The sequence below is a fragment of the Elgaria multicarinata genome, chromosome 11, assembly GCF_023053635.1.
Source record: "Elgaria multicarinata webbii isolate HBS135686 ecotype San Diego chromosome 11, rElgMul1.1.pri, whole genome shotgun sequence".
Classification (NCBI taxonomy): domain Eukaryota; kingdom Metazoa; phylum Chordata; class Lepidosauria; order Squamata; family Anguidae; genus Elgaria; species Elgaria multicarinata.
The window spans coordinates 21,426,044-21,443,708 of NC_086181.1; the positions used below are offsets into that span (position 1 = coordinate 21,426,044).

At 44.4% G+C, this 17,665-nt stretch overlaps 2 protein-coding genes across 2 annotated transcripts; both read left to right on the forward strand.

The window, feature by feature from the left end:
- The first annotated feature begins 432 nt into the window (after positions 1-432).
- LOC134405365 (olfactory receptor 1E5-like) lies at positions 433-1,356 on the forward strand. The gene has a single exon (XM_063136612.1). It carries the CDS (start codon positions 433-435, stop codon positions 1,354-1,356), a length of 924 nt encoding a protein of 307 aa, XP_062992682.1.
- Positions 1,357-16,089: 14,733 nt separating this feature from the next.
- LOC134405367 (olfactory receptor 5G9-like) lies at positions 16,090-17,037 on the forward strand. Its single transcript, XM_063136613.1, has one exon. The coding sequence runs from the start codon at positions 16,090-16,092 to the stop codon at positions 17,035-17,037; it is 948 nt and encodes a 315-aa protein (XP_062992683.1).
- Positions 17,038-17,665: the final 628 nt, after the last annotated feature.

Consider the following 17,665-nt stretch of genomic DNA (forward strand, 5'->3'; position numbering starts at 1 on the left):
AAAGAGGAAGGTGTTCATCCCTATCATGGGACAGAAGCAGGAGGGGAAGCAATGGTAGGGAAATGTGATTCCCCTCTCTTTTCTGATGACACTCTAAAACACAATCTCCATTCACAAACAAATGTAACATGGCTACATTTTGAGATAAGGGAGATGTCATTTTAAAATTTTCTTTGATAAAAATAAAACAACAGAGAGAGAAAGAGTGCAAAAAACATGTAAACTCTGGAATAACAATTTATTACAAAAAGTTGAATCCTGTTCCTCTAAACATATCCATTATAGAAAAACTCCAAGAGCTGAGCCAGAGCTCTGGGAAAGAAAATTAGAAGAAGGGAGATTTGTACTATCATGATATATCATAAATTCTTCTTCACTTACCAACAGTATTTATTTGTCTCTTTTATTTTCCAGTTCATACTTCTGATAAAAATGGGAAATCAGACCACCAGTGTAACCTCTTTTGTCTTTTTGGGATTTTCATATGATCCACCAGTTCATTTTTTCCTCTTCTTGATGTTCTTCCTCATCTATGTAGTAACACTAATGGGAAATATTACTATTATGATGGCAATAAGGAGCAACAGTAACCTCAATAGCCCAATGTACTTCTTACTGAGTCATCTGTCTTTTATAGATATCTGCTATTCTTCCGTCACTGTGCCTAAGTTGCTAAACAACATTTATGGAAGCCAAGCAATTTCATACAATAGCTGCCTCACCCAGATGTTTTTTATCTTTCTTACAGGAACCACTGAAGGTTTCATTCTTGCAGCAATGGCTTATGACCGATACGCTGCCATCTGCAAGCCTCTGCATTATGTACAAATCATGAACAGAGCATTTTGTAGATGGCTGGTGGGCGGTGTCTGGGCAATAAGTTTCTTTCATGCCATGACAAATACATTACCTATCCTGAAACTCGTGTTTTGTGGTCCAAACGTTATCCAGCATTTCAGCTGTGAACTTCCATCTTTACTTGTGTTATCCTGTTCAGAAACTTTCCTGAATATCACTGTGTTCTTCATTTCTGCTTGCATACTTGCACTGTTTTCATTCTTTGTTATACTATTGTCTTATGTCAATATTGTCTCTTCGATCCTGAAGATCCATTCAGCAGAAGCTAGAAGAAAAACCTTCTCCACTTGCAGTTCCCATCTCATTGTTGTGGTTCTGTTCTATGGCACTGGCAGCCTTAGGTATCTGAGGCCTCAATCAGCCTCCTCAGTAATTATGAATGAATATTTTTCCATTCAATACAGCATTTCAACTCCCATGTTGAACCCAATTATTTACAGCCTTAAAAACAGGAAAGTGAAGGAAGCCATCAAGAAACTAATGGGTACAAGGGATTGATCTCTTCTGCTATGTAAAATTGATGATGATGATGATGATGATGATGATGATGATGATAAGAATACTAAAAAATAAGAATACTAAAAGATAAGAATACTAAAATGTGCTCTTCATTGGGATACCCAAATGAGGCACAAATGCTAGGCTACTAACTCGGGAACCTTATTTGGGGAACTTATCTTGCATCTGCTTAAAGAACTCCACTGTCTAGTAGTCCCTTTCTATGCTTATTTTAAAGTGCTGGTGCTAACCTTTAATGCCCTACACAATTTAGCAATGGCTTACATAACAGTATGTCTGCCCCCACATCTATCTGCCCTTGGATATTTTGGGATGACCTACTAGTACATAAAGATGACACAGATAGCAAGTGGAAAGAGCCCTTCATGATGACTATTTATGGAATTCTGTCTCCAGGAAGACTTAATTAGAATTAATAATGAACCAACTCTTAAATGGCTCTATCAATATAAATTCTTTCATCCACTATACTTCAGAATCAGTCTCTCAAACAATCCTTGCACAATCACCATAGTCCTTTCTCCCTCCCTCCCTCCCTCCCTCCCTCCCTCCCTCCCTTTCTCTCTCTCTCTCTCTCTCTCTCTCTCTCTCTCTCTCTCTCTGGCCTTAGCTAGACCTACCTTTTGTTCCAGGGAGAGGAGGGGAGACCTCATGTTGTGATTAACTTGAGATCTCGCCCTCATTTACACATAAGGTGTGACAACCTCAGGAAGAGAGGTGTCGCACCCATAATTTCTTTTTTTTTTTACTTTCTTAAAGGAGACAGAGTGCACAAACACTCATGCACAAAGGTAAGTTTTTGTTAATTTTACCTACTTTCCCCACTCCTCCCACCCTACCCCGATGGGCGCAGCACTCCTGAGGAGTGCTGCAACCTGTGCGCGGCTTCCGGCTCCGCATGAGTAAAGCTGCAGAAACAGGCGACACGCTCCGCAGTCTTGGGCTCAACCTGGGACCATGGAAAAAGCAGGCCCAAAGTGTAGGGCTGTATCCTGGGGCCAGTGAGGGATGATCCGTCCCTGATCCCAGGATCCCCTGTGCATCATCTTGATGCACAGGGACAATACTGGGGATCGCACTGGGATAAAGGCTGGTCTAGCTAACCCCCCCTCTCTCTCTGAATCCTAAAATCCTAACTCAACCAGACTATTTCCCTATTGTCTCTTCCCATCTTAAATCATCCTTGTTAAATCTCATTTAATATCAAAGCTGTCTCAGTCTGCCTCACAGAGCACAGCACACAGTTTACATTCATTAAACAAACCAACAAAAGACCTATACAGTTTACAAAATAATGTTATGGCTCTACAGTTTTGAAACAAGCTCCAAAAAGCAGGTAAGTTGAGAGTTAAGGCTCACAAGCCTTAATGCCACATCCTCCCTAAGAAGGCAGAAAGTTCAAGTGAAATTCTCATTCTCCGAAAGCAGAAAAACCATGAGGACAGGATGAGGAATATCATATGTAGAGGTGACTGTGGGGTTGTGGAAAACTGATAACAAACAACTTAGGGCCACTTACTTTTTTTTTTTTTTTTAGAGCATCTCTTCATGTTGAGAGTTGCAACCCAACACATCTGATGGGCATCAGGTTGGGGATCACTGTTCAAGAGCAAGGGCAGGCAGAATGTAGTTCTCCAAGTGTTTTGGAGTTCAATTTATAAAAGCACCTACCAGCATGGGCAGTGATCAGGAATGCTGGGAGCTGATGCCCAAAATATCAGTATAGATTTTATTTTTTTATTGGATTTTATTTTATTTATTTATTTCACTTATATACGGCTCCCATAGCCAGGGCTCTCTGGGCGGTTTACAGAAATTCTAAAATTAAGATAAAAACGAGTATACAAAATTTAAAATTCTAAAACACAGAACATACAAACACAAAGAATAAAAAACCATTAAAAAACTAAACATGTGGGTGATTAAGGCCAAAAAGGCCCTGTCCCTCGTTGCCACATCTGTTCTAAAGAATGATGTTTTCCAGCATTAAGATATGTGATCCATCAAGGAACTCCAAAAGAGCTGCATTACTTCAAATATTTTTTTGTTAAACCAAATGAAGCGACAATGAATGAATCTTGAATATCTAATCCAGACAGTTCTTCAGATGTTAAAATTAGTTTTCAACACATGGCATAGGTTTTCTGTAGGCATGTGCTCCGCTCCGATTAGAAGCACAGAAGCAGGAGCGAATTGGCCTGCTCCGCCTTGCCCAGAGGCGGAGTAGAAGCAGACCGTGGACCCCTAGAAGCAAGGCGAAGAGAAGCGGCCATTTTCGGAGCACTCCGGTTTCCGTGGTCCGATCCAATTGCCATCTTGAAACATTTCGCCCATAGGATTGCATTGCGGAAAAGAAAGGGGGATAACTGTGTTGTTTTTGATGCTATCTTTCTGAAAATTCTTGTGCTTAGAGAGTCGTGGATGGGGGTCATTTTGAGCCTACTCTCTGCTCTCTGCGTGCTGCGGTTCGCGTGCTATATTTTTTAAAAAATCGGGTAAACAAACAGGGACAGCGCGGGTAAACCGGCGGGTTTTTTTGTTTTTGTTTTTTGAAGCGATGACAGGCACATTCAACTCCCAATCCTGATGAGAATTGATCACCCCATGAAGCATCCCCCAATCCCAGCATTCGAGGGGGGGACTAAGGCAGAGGCACCTTAGAGCTTTGAGCTCGTAGCGTCTTGTGGGTTTTGGCGTTCGTGGAGAGAGGAGCTCCTTTAGTTAGTTGCTGCTGCTGTGTTTGGAGATAGATTAGGATTTAGCTTGGCGTGTGTGTGTGTGTGTGTTTGCTTCTTTCTGACTTTTAGCTTAGTTTGCTCTGTGTTTTTCCCTTACTTTGATTTAATATAAACTTTATTTTTAAATTTTGGAGTGTGTGTTTGTTTGTTTGTTTAGTTGGTTGTCCCCCCCTCCCCTCTCTTAAAGCCTGACTGTGTTTCATCTTCCTTCTTTCTTCCTTCTATATACAAAAAAATACCCCCAAAAAATTATTCTCTATTTCTTCTCTCTGTTACTTGGACTCTGTGTATGACTGTGTTATTGTGTGAGTGTGCTGTGTGCACTGTTTGTGAAGTGCAACAGCCACAGACTGAGCATTTCAAATCCTGTTTGGGCAAAACACACACACTTCTTGTCCCATTTCCCTACATATAGTAATATTTCTTATACATATTATTATATTCTTATACATATTATTCTTATACATATTATTATTAGTATCAATATTTTATTCTTATACATATTATTAGTAGTATTAGTATATTCTTATAGATATCATTAGTAGTATTAGTATAATATCATCATGAGAAGAGGGAGCAGGCGCATGTCTGTGGCGGGGCGTTCTGAAAGCAGCAAGGGTCAAGCTGGCACCAGTAAGCAGGCTGCCTCTCCTGCTGTGAAAATTAAACGGGCAACTCCTTGGCTGGCTGCTCCACAACAGAAGCAGGAGAAGCAGCAGGCAGAGCCACTCTCTTCTGCAACTTGTTCTCGGTGTTCTCTTTTTGAGGGTGGGAATGGGAAAAGTGCCCCTTTGCAAGAGGCACGTGGCAGCAGTGCCATTAGAGGAGGAGGAGGAGTATCCCCAACTCCTTCATTATCGTTTGAGCCCACGAGCCCGCTGATGGACCTGTCTCCAGACCTCCTAGATGAGGTTCTTCCCAGCACAGTGGAGGGGCAGGAGGAGGAGGAGGAGGCGGTGGGTGCTGAGGAGGAGCAGCAGCAGGCCGAGGCTCTCTCCCCGGTCTCATCCCACACCTCTTCCTCTGCAACCCCTGTTTCTGTGGCAACACCAGAGAGCTCAGGCGGGCAGTTGGTGGTGTCACCATGGAAGCGAAAGACAAGTATAGTGTGGGACCACTTTGAGTTGGAGCGGATCCCCGCTTTGCTGTCTGTCGCCACTGCAAAGTCACCCTAAGCAGGGGTTCATCTACAGGGCATTATGGAACCAGCAGCATGAAGATGCATCTTCAGAGGCAGCACCAGTCGATCTTGCTGGGGAAAGAGGCGGGCAAGGCGACTGGTTCCAGGGGAAAGCCGAAGGCTGCTGCTGGCACTGCCACTCTAAGCTCTCCATCTCCCATCCCCACAAGGGTTAGGCAGACAACCCTGCAGGACATGGGGTGGGGGAAGTATGGAACCACAAGATGGCGTTTTCCAACGCCCACCCAGATCACCACCTGCATCGGTGAGATGGTGGCGTTGGACGACCAGCCATTCAGCCTCGTCGATAACGCAGGCTTCAAGAGGCTGATGGTGCTTGTGGTTCCATACTATAAGCTGCCATGTCGCAACATCCTTAACAGGCGGGTGGTGCCTTCCCTATACCGTTCCTGCAGGGAGTTAGTGCTGGGTCGTCTGTGCCAGGCAGAGGCACGAATGGTGCACTTCACCGCGGACATTTGGTCCAGCGAGGGCGGAGTGCACACTTACCTGTCGCTGATGGCTCACTGGTGGGCAGGTGTGGGGCAGGAAGCATCCAGCACTAGAGGGACTGGCAAGGAGGGCTACTGCTGGGCCCTCCTCCACACGCAAGTGATGGACCAGTCCCACACGGCAGCGGAGATTACGGAGGCCATGAACCGCATGGTGGATGGGTGGCTAGCTGGGCAGAAGGTCACCCGCGGTTACATGGTCATGGACGGGGAGCCAACATGGTGAAGGCGGTGCGCGACGGCGGATTTGAGGGCGTCCGCTGCATCGCACACGTGTTGAACCTGGTGGTGAGGGATGGCCTTGGGATGGGCAGCAAGGCCAACCTCGGTCCCCTGTCCGGTATCCGTAACCTCCTGGAGAGCTGCAGAAAGGTGGCAGGGCATTTCCACCACAGTGTCAAGGGCAGTCAATTGCTGCGGGAGAAGCAGGAGGAGTTGAATCTCCCGCAGCACAGGCTAGTGGAAGACGTGGTGACACGCTGGAACTCCACCTACCTGATGCTAGAGCGTATGGTGGAGCAACAGCGTGCCATCCACGACTTGTTCAGGGTCAGGGACATGGGCGTCCACCCAGCCCTGGGCAAACAGCAGTGGGACACCACGGTTTTCAAAAATTCCCCAAAAATCAGGGGATGATGGAATTCCCTTGAAACTTGGCGTGCATGTGTATACCCCCATGAGGTGTCATGGTGCCAAACGTGAGGTTTCTAACTTGAACAGAAAAAAAGTTGTATAATTTTTTAGCTTTCAATGCAACCCTATGGGGGGGGGGAAACGGAGCTCCGGATCCGGAGCTCCGAGCGGAGCGGAGCGGAAGTGGGCGGAGCAGGGGCGGGGTGAAGCGGCCCGCTCCAAAAATCGTGGATCTGCAAGTGAAGCGGAGCGGGGGGTCTGTGCACACCCCTAGTATTTTATATTATGGTTTTATACTGTTGTTTTATACTTTGAATGGTTTTAATTTTTGTGAACCGCCCAGAGAGCTCCAGCTATTGGGCTGTATAGAAATGTAATAAATAAATAATTAAATAAATATTGAACTGCTGCAAGTCGAATCTATGAGCCGACAATATCTCTCACCGCTCACCTCTCGGGAATCCTCTGTCCTCACTCCTGCTGTTACAAGCTGCGCTTCCTCTGGCTTCCTCGGCTTTCCCTTCCAATGCTGGTTCCGTTGCTCTCTATGGGTTTCAGGAGACTCTGATTGCAGCTTGACTCTGCAATCCCGCTTCAAATGGCCGACGTGGCCACAGCAAAAACATCTCAGTGGCTTGACTTTCTTTGAAGTTGAATATGCAGATTCAGCTTCCTGCTTGACTGGCTTAACCCCTTCATTTGCAGACCACTTGACAAATGCGTCTGGCTTGCCGCCGCTTCCTTTCGAGCTTATGGCTTCATTTCTCACTTGCCTCTTGTGCAGCAAAGCAAACACAGTCTCACACATACACAGTGACAAACTCTGCCTACAGCTTTTGCAGAGGCTCATGGTGATGCTGATGCCCACCAGGCATGAAGTATGCTCCTTTAGGGGAAGATTCAGCCTGCCAGTGCCTGCTACGTCTACTGTGGTAGTAAGGAAGAGACAGCCTGAATTGACTGAATTGTATAAGTAGTACTATAACTGCCTGCCTGCCTGTATGTAAGATGAAGAAGGCATCACCTTACTGAAAGAAGAATCAAATGATTCAGAGTTGATTTTGTGAACTGAAACGCAGACACTAAATAATAAAATGCTAAGGATAAAAAAGCCTGCCTGCCTGAACTGTAGTCTGCCTGCCAACTGAAGGAAAGGAGGAATTAGAGGGAGGGGTGCCTGCCTGTCACTCCCACGAGAGCTTGAGGGTGGGGTATCCCAGCAGGGGTAGATTGCCCTTCAGAAAGACCAGCTGCTCCACCAAGTCCAGCTCCAAGCGAGAGCGGTGAGGGGTCACTATGTCGCCTGCCATAGAGAACACCCTCTAGCTTGGAACACTGGTGGGTGGGCAGCTGAGTCGATCGCTGGCCACCCACGCCAGGTCTGGCCAAATCTGGTGGTGGGATGACCAGTAGGCCAGGGGCTCCATGGAGCAGTCCTCTATGGGCTCTGCCAGGTAACACTGCACAGTGGTTGCAGCGTCATCCTGGCCAGTGGCTGAGGAGGGTCTCTGCCCAACCACGGTGTGCAGAGCCTGTGCCCAATACCCCAGGCCTGTGCTCCTGCTGGGAGGTATGCAATTGAGGCTGCTGCTGCTGCTGCTGCGGGGAGCATGAGGTAGGTGGAGTTCCAGCATGTCACCACGTCTTGCACTAGCCTGTGCTGTGGGAGATTCAACTCCTCCTGCTTCTCCCACAGCAATCGACTGCCCTTGACGCTGTGGTGGAAATGCCCTGCCACCTTTCTGCAGCTCTCCAGGAGATTACGGATACCGGCCAGGGGACTGAGGATGGCCTTACTGCTCGTTCCAAAACCATTCCTCACCACCAGGTTCAAGACATGCACGATGCAGTGGACACCCTCAAATCCACCATTGCGCACCGCCTTCACCATGTTGGCACCCCCGTCCATGACCATGTAACCACGGGTGAGCTTGTGCCCAGCTAGCCACCCATCCACCATGCGGTTCATGGCCTCCAAAATCTCCCCTGCCGTGTGGGACTGGTCCATCACTTGCGTATGGAGGAGGGCCCAGCAGTAGCCCTCCTTGCCAGTCCCTCTAGTGCTGGATACTTCCTGCCCCATGGCTGCCCACCAGTGAGCCGTCAGGGACAGGTAAGCATGCACTCCGCCCCCGCTGGACCAAATGTCCAAGGTGAAGTGCACCATCCATGCCTCTGCCTGGCATAGATGACCCAGCACTAACTCCCCGCAAGAATGGCAGGGTCTTGCTATTTACTGTTTTACTCTGTACAGCACCATGTACACTGATGGTGCTATATAAATGAATAAATAAATAAATAATAATAATAATAATAATGGTACAGGGAAGGCACCACTCACCTGCTAAGGGTGGTGCAACATGGCAGCTTGTAGTATGGAACCACAAGCGCCATCAGCCTCTTGAAGCCTGTGTTGTCGACGAGGCTGAATGGCTGGTCGTCCAACGCCACCATCTCACCAATGCAGGTGGTGATATGGGTGGGCTTTCGAAAATGCCATCTTGTGGGTCCATACTTCCCCCACCCCATGTCCTTGAGGGTTGCCTGCCTAACCCTCATGGGGATGGGAGATGGAGAGCTTAGAGTGGCAGTGCTAGCAGCAGCAGCAGCAGTAGCCTTCGGCTTTCCCCTGGAACCAGTCGCCTTGCCCGCCTCTTTCCCCAGCAAGATCGCCTGGTGCTGCCTCTGAAGATGCATCTTCAGGCTGCTGGTTCCATAATGCCCTGTAGCTGAACCCCTGCTTAGGGTGACTTTGCAGTGGCGACAGACAGCAAAGCGGGGATCTGCTCCCACCTCATAGTGGTCCCACACTATGCTTGTCTTTCGCTTCTGTCATGACACCAATTGCCCCCCTGAGCTCTCTGGTGTCACCACAGAAACAGGGGTTACAGCGGAAGAGGGGTGGGATGAGACTGGGGAGAGAGCCTTAGCCTGCTGCTCCTCCTCCTCAGCACCCACATCCTGGAGGACCGCCTCCTCCTCCCCCTCCACTGTGCTGAGGACCTCGTCTATGAGGTCTGGAGACAGGTCCATCAGTGGGCTCGTGGCCTCAAACAATAATGAAGGAGTTGGGGATACTACTAATACTCCTCTAATGGCACTAATGCTGCTGCCACCTGCCTCTTGCAAAGGGGCACTTTTCCCACCCTCAAAAAGAGAACGCCGGGCGCAAGTTGGAGAAGCAGGTGCCTCTGCCTGCTGCTTCTCCTGCTTCTGTTGAGGAGCAGCCAGCCAAGGACTTGCCCGTTTGATTTTCACAGCAGGAGAGGCTGCCTGCTTACTGGTGCCAGCCTTCCCTTGACCACCACTGCTTTCAGCACACCCAGCCACAGACGTGCGCCTGCTCCCTCTTCTCTTGATGATGATGATGATGATGATGATGATGATAATAATAATAATAATAATAATAATAATAATAATAATAATAATATATTTGAGGAAATGGGACAAGTGTGTATGCGTTGCCCAAACTGGATTTGAAGAAATGCTCAAACTTTATTTGCTTTTTTGCACTTCACAAGCAGTGCACACAGCACACTCACACCATAACACGCACACAGTCCAAAGTAACACACACACAGGGAGAGAGAGAGAAGAGAGAGAGGATTTTTTTGGGGTATTTTTTTGTATATTTTTTTATATAGAAGAAAGAAGGAAGATGAAACACAGTCACAGAACAGGGCTTTAAGAGGGGGAAGGAGGTGGGGGGTGGGAAACCAATCAAACAAACAAACACTCCAAAAATGAAAAATAAAGTTTATATAAAATCAAAGTAAGGAAAAAACACAGAGCAAACTAAGCAAACAGTCAGAAACAAACAAACACACACACACAAAACCCAAGCTAAATCCTAATCTATCTCCTCCAACTCCAAACACAGCATCAGCAACTAAACTAACTCCTCTCTCCACGAACACCAAACCCACAAAGAGACAGAAAGGAGAAAGGTCTCAGGATGGCTCTGCCTTAGTCCCCCCTCCAACGTTGGGATTGGAGGATGCTTCATGAGGTGATCACTTCTCATCAGGATTGGGAGTTGAATTTGCCTGTCATCGCTTAAAAAAACCCTTACCCCCTCCCGCTTTTAACATTCTAAATAAATTAATAGCAAGCAAACCACAGCATGCAGAGTGCTGCAAATAGGCTCAAAATGACCCCCACCCACGACTCTCTAAGCACACCAAGTTTCAAATAGATAGCTTTGAAAACAAAAAAAGTTATCCTCTAATCTTTTCCACAATGCAATCCTATGGGCGAAAAAATCCAAAACGGCAGGTGGAGCGCTCCGCAAAAAGAGAAGCAATTCGCTTATGGTTGCTTTTCTTCACCATGCTTCTCCAGCCCCCCCCCCCCCCGATTCGCTTCTCTTCTGCCTTGGGAGGAGGCAGATCACCCCAATTCGCTGTTGCTTCTCCGATTCTAAGCAAAGCGGATCACACCCCTAGATTTTTCCACACAACACAAAAAAACAATGCTATGCAGAGTTGATTATTAGAATAAACATTGGTTATCATTTTAGGTGTGTGGCACTGTTGACTATTTCATTACACACAGTTGGGTACAGAGTCTTCTGGCAAAAGTGTCCAAAGCAGCGGCTGCTGCTCTAATGCAGCTCACAGAACTTGCAATAGCTGATACCACCAGAAGGACTGGGGTGGGGGAGGGGGAGGAATGTGTCAAACACACACAATTGACTAATAGTCAACTCGATGCTGGCATTAATCCACACCATGGTTGATTATAATCCTGTTGTGTGTGGAGTACCCCCTCAATAAGAAGCCGTGGAATTGATTATTAACCCACCATTGACTACTGTGTTCTCTGAATTCAGCATAATGTTCTTGTTGTCATTGAATATATATATATATATATATATATATATATATATATATAATGGGGGCTCAAATATTGTCTTGCACAATGTGAATTTATGGCAGCCATCATGGATTCCAATATGGCAGCTGCTCATGGAATTTGACAAGTTGGCACTTGGCAGCATGACTTTTCTAACATGGACAGATCATGTCCACCTTCAAAAGAAACAGTAGCTCATAAATGCAATGAGTTTTATAGTGTGACAAATCTAAACTGTTAATTTACCTTGCTCCTGGATGCATGGAAAAGACAAGCAGAGCCTGTTTTCCCCTGTATTGATTTATGAAAATAGTCTTCTTGAAGGAGACTTTAGATAATTTTTAATTTATTTTTATTTTCATTTTACCTTGTACACCGCTCTGAAATTTTTTCAATGAGGAGCGGTATATAAATATTCTAAATAAATAAATACATACATAAATAATGCATTTATAGCTTCATATCACTGCTGTACAATCCAAAGGGACATCTTTCATGGGGATGTCCATGACATCTCCTTTTTGGCACAAATGTTTATTGTGCAAAGAATTTAGAAAAAGAGTGAACAACTGAAATAATTTTCTTTCACAAACATGGTGTGTTTCTCCTTAATAAATATATTATTAAATGTTACATATTCTGTCCCAAAGGAAATAATTAGTGAGTTCAGATATAATCCCAGAATACAGTTTCACGTTTTAAAAGACTATAGGAGTTTGTTGTACCAAGGGCAAAAATAACAGTATAAAACCTCACAGAATCCCAATTAGACTTTTATCTGATTATGGTGTGGCTTGTTTTCACTGAACATCTGGAAAGGAGGGAAATCACAAATACAGAGTGGTGCATAGGAGAGGTTTGTCCAGAAATGTTTTGCAGGATGAACCTTTATTGAGAAGAATTTCAGGTCAGTTTTCTGAGTAAAGTAAGAGTTTTCTAATGGTCTCTGTAGGTTCAGTGACACCCCCCCCCACAAATATATAGCAATTTTTGTGAAAGATATTGTGCAATTAAGCTTATTTTAGGTAATGGGGTGCACAATATATACTATTTGCTTTTTAATTGGTTACATGATGTGTGACCTGGTTTTGATAGATGTGCAATATATATTTAGTTTATACTCTGAATTGTGAACTCTCCTTAAACCAGATGGATACACAATGGCTAGTCAGTCTTTGTGTTTGATGGGGAATATGGTGATATGATGACTACTGTTTTGCCTTGATCCATGCAGTGTAGCATAACTGTATCCGTTTTTAATGGGAAACAGGAAAAGCATTAGAAAATTATGTGCAATTAAGGGTGCAACCCTATGGATGTTTAGACAGAAAGAAGTCCTACAATTCCCAACATTGCTCAGAATGCTGAGAGTTGTAGGACTTTTTTGTGTCTTACATAGAATTGTGTAAGGTACATAGGATTGTGCCTTATAGTATGTTTCTGTGCATTTAAATGACCCTAATGAGCAAAAATAAGTCAGAGCAAGTGTTTTGAGGAATTTGAAAATCCTGCCCTTGTAAACATGATTTCTCTACTCTTGCAGATGTGACCTGAATGTAAAATCCCACCTTTGCCTATCTGTGGACAGTCTGTGTAAATGACAGAGAAAGTTTTACATGTCTCTAATTGCTGGTTTTGAAACAGAAATGTGTATGACTCTCCTTGTGTAGGCTACAACCATGAGAATATATTATCCTAGAGAAAAATAAAGCACCAAAGTGTTTCTACTGTCATAGTACCTACTGACACCATCTGATCTTAGATTGGATTGGAAGTAGATTATTCTGTTAAATTATGAAGGGTAGAGTCTGTGGCAACTAGGATAAGTTCTGAAACTAATTTTATATTTGCTTTCTTTTTCTTATTTGCAACAGAGATGAGATGGTGACATTTTGAAAACTCTGATCTAGTGTGAACCTTTTTTTCAGAGGTAAGAATCTTATACCTAAAGCTGCATTGGCTTCCTTCGTTTCACTTTTGCCCATGAGAAAAATACCATGCATGTCTACACATACACACACACACACACACACACACACAGAGAGAGAGAGAGAGAGAGAGAGAGAGAGAGAGAGAGAGTACTATCATGAAGATTGTTTATTTGTTTGTTTTGGGGGTGCTTCATTATTGTGTGTACATGTGCATCAATTTTATAAAAGTGGGAAGGTATAATGGAACTGGAACCTGACGCAAATGCAATATGCTCTGTGTACAAAACTCATAAACTGAAAGAAAGAAAAGAAAGATGGAACTAAGCATTAGTTAACTGAAGGAAGATCCCATTATGTCCCCAGTGTGGGCTGCAGGCAGCATGGGAGAGCAAGGAGGACACCCAACTGGTCATAACTTTATTGGCTACAGGTTGTACAAAGTTTTGCTTGGAATATGGCAAGGACCACCCTTACTTTTGCCATATTGTTAGCTCTATAGAGAGCCATGGGGCTCTGAGCTGTGCAGCTCTCTATGAAGTCAAGGTGGCAGTATCAAATGTAAGGGGAAGGGGGCACATGGCAGGGAAAGGAATGATGTGGCAGTGGTGATGCAGTGGTGGAACTGTAGTCGCACATGTTCTCTTCTTTCTCAGGCCACCTATGGCATAGACTGATATCACGGCCATCCCTGCAGACCACAACCTATAGAGCCCACAAGCTAGGCTAGACCTTACAGTGAATTCCCATGACTCCTTAAGGGGAGCCCCAGTGGAAATTAGGAAGCCAACCCCTGCTTACTCTCTGGTACGGATATTGCCCAATGCCTCCAATGCTACTGATGTCCGTTATGGTGACAGTAGAGCACTTTAAAACAGTAACTAAAACTGTGGGTAGGGATGTTTGGATTGCATTAAATCCAGTTCATGTGAGGTCCAAAGAACTTTGTGTGAAGTTTTCGGGTCAACTGTTCACAAACCCACAGACTTAGATGATGATGATGATGATGATTTTTCCCACCAAGAGAAATATGGAAATAAATCCAAAGCAAGTACAGAAGAAGCAACTTTTAAATAGTTGTGGGGTGGCAGAACGATGCTTACTGGCAGAAAGATAGTGAGCCCTCTCCCTCTCCCTCTCTCTCTCTCTCTCTGTGTGTGTGTGTGTGTGTGTGTGTGTGTGTGTGTGTGTGATAGAATGAAGTCACTGTGCTGGTGTAGTTCCTAGATCCATAAAAGGACTTGAGGTCCTTTCCTACACATTCCCCTAAGTTTGCTGGCTGGGAGATTGCTTGAGCATCTTTCAAAGACAGAGGAAGGGGCTCTTTCCTTGAAAGACACAGGCAGTCTCCAAGGGGCTGTCTACTGTAAATGCTTGGAAAGCCCCTGAGTGGGTGCATGGTGGCATGCTGTTGAATAGACAAAGTTACTGCAACTGTGCACCCACTCCGGGGCTTTCCACCAAAGCTTTGGAGAAAGATTTGGGGACTTACCTCAACTTTTTTTCTCTGGAGCAAGGTGGGGATATGTAAGATGGCATCAAGGCAGCCCCTCACCTTGCTCTGGAGTCAAAGAGGAGGTGTGGCTGGGCTGTTAATGTCAGCATTACCTGAGCCTCACTGCGTGGCCACCCAGAAATCCTGCACTCCCTTCTCAGAGTGGGGTATGAGAGGGAAACAGTGCCAACCTGGTGTCATGAAGATACCCACCCACCTACCCCAATCAGCAAACATAGATGAATGCTCATGAAGAAATTCTATCCCTCCAACACTCAGTATTTTACTGCCGGTAAGCAGAATAGTGCCCCCTCCACAACTAAATTTCAAAAATGTGAAGTTGGGAGGGGGAAAGTTGTATGTCTGCAGAATCCACTTGACCCACAGATGCCAGTCCAGCATGGAATTTGTAATCCAGACTGCAAGAAATCTGGATTTCCACATTTGGGAATGTCCGAATGGGCTTTATGTGAGTATGCACAATTGAGAAAATAAAAATAAAGGCATTCTCACAGTGATTTACACACACACAACAAAAACAAGGGATACCCGAAGTAAATGTACAGCATCATTAGACAAGTGTTTTATAGCATGCTCATTACTGGTTAGACATGGATTTTCACAGGTCCTTTTCACAATGCTGTCCACCTCCTTCTGCTCATTTTTCTGTCACAAAAAAGACCAGGGGAATATTTTTATTTATTTTTTATTTTTTCTGTAATGAAACTTGCTGCCATCTCCTGCTGTTTGCTTGAGAACCAACAGTATAAAAACTGAATGGGCCACGTGGTCATTGCTTCCTTCCTCTTTCTTCCTCATGTAAAGAAAGAGGACAGTGTTCCTCCCTATTGTGGGACAGAAGCAGGAGGCAAAGTGATGGTAGGGAAATATGATTCAACTCCCCCCCCCCCATGTGATGGTGCTGTGAAACACAATCTCCCTTCATAAATGTATTTAACATGGATAAATTTTGGGATAGGTGAGATATCATTGTAAAATATACTTTCAATGTGTTTTCACTTCAAGGAAATAAAAATGAAAGCAAAACACACAAATACAGAGAGACAGCGAGAAACTGCAAAAATTATGTACTAAAATCCTGGAATAATAATTTATTTAAAAAGATGAATCCTGCTACAGTAAACATGTCCAGTATAGAAGAACTCCAAGATCTGGGCCAGAATTCACCCAAGATTGATTTTGTAAGCATCCTTTTACTCATTGGCTGCCACAGGTATGGATGAGAAAATAACACTGGGAAAGAAAATTAGAGGAAGGGGGATTTGTATTATCGTGATATATGATACAACCTTCTTCACTTACCAGCAGTATTTATTTCTCTCTCTCTTTTATTTTTCAGTTCACACTTCTGATGGAAATGGAAAATCAGACCACCAGTGTAACCTCTTTTGTCTTTTTGGGATTTTCATATGATCCACCAGTTCAATTTTTCCTCTTCTTGATGTTCTTCCTCATCTATGTAGTAACACTAATGGGAAATATTACCGTTTTGATGGCAATAAGGAGCAACAGTAACCTCAATAGCCCAATGTACTTCTTCCTGAGTCATCTGTCATTTATAGATATCTGCTTTTCTTCTGCAACAGTGCCTAAGCTGCTAGACAACATTTATGGAAGCCAGGCAATTTCATTTAATAGCTGCCTCACCCAGATGTTTTTTATCTTACTAACAACAAGCACTGAATGTTTCATTCTTGCAGCAATGGCTTATGACCGATATGCTGCCATCTGCAAGCCTCTGCATTATGTACAAATTATGAACAGAGCATTTTGTAGATGGCTGATGGGCGGTGCATGGGCAATAAGTTTCTTTCATGCCATGGCAAATACATTACCTATATTGAAACTCGTGTTTTGTGGTCCAAGCATTATCAACCATTTCAGCTGTGAATTTCCATCTTTAATTGTGTTATCCTGCACAGAACCTCTCCTGAATATCATTATGTTCTTAATAACTGGTGGCATACTTGCATTTTTTTCATTCTTAGTTATTCTATTGTCTTATGTCAATATTGTCTCTTCAGTCCTAAAGATCCATTCAGCAGAAGCTAGAAGAAAAACCTTCTCCACTTGCAGTTCCCACCTCATTGTTGTGATTCTACTCTATGGCACTGCCAGTCTTAGGTATGTGAAGCCCAGGTCTGCCTCCTCAATAATTATGGATGAATATTTTTCCATTCAATACAGTATTTCAACACCTATGTTGAACCCGATTATCTACAGCCTGAAAAACAGGGAAGTGAAGGAAGCCATCAAAAAACTAATGGGGTACAAGAGATTACTCTGTTGTGCTATGTAAAATTGATAAAATTAAGCAAAGCAAACAATATATTGGAATTGAGCTGATAAGTGGCCTCATGCTGTGACCCCTCATGGGTACGGATATCCTGGCCATTGTTATCCGTGCTATAGGTAAGAATACTAAAATGTGCTCTTCATTGGGAGCCCAAAATGAAGCACAAATGCTAGGCTAGTAATTCAGGAGCCTTTCTTGGGAACATAGCTTGCACGTACTTAATGAACTCCACTGTCTACCAGTCCATTTCCACGCTGAGTTTAAAGTGCTGTTGCTTCCCTTTAATGCACTACACAATTTAGAAGCAGCTTACCTCTCGGGATGTCTGCTCCCACATCTATCCGCCCTTGCATACTTTTGGATGACCTGGTGGTACATAAAGATGGTAGAAACTGGAAAGGGCCCTTCATGATGACCATTTAAGGAATTGTCTCTCCAGGAAGACTCACCTCTCACCATTCTTCAGTGCCAGTTGAAAACCCACTCACTCAGGCAACATATGGTCTGATAAGCATTAACTTTTTTTTATTGCCACCATTTTATCCCATTGTTTTATTATTTACTAGTGGTGTGCACTCTTCACTGAAAATCTGGGGGCTCACTGGACCTCCGACAAGCCTCCAAAATCCCA

Excerpts from the sequence above, each read along its gene's own strand:
- LOC134405367 (XM_063136613.1), top strand. The coding sequence starts at position 16,090 with ATGGAAATGGAAAATCAGACCACCAGTGTAACCTCTTTTGTCTTTTTG.
- LOC134405365 (XM_063136612.1), top strand. The coding sequence starts at position 433 with ATGGGAAATCAGACCACCAGTGTAACCTCTTTTGTCTTTTTGGGATTT.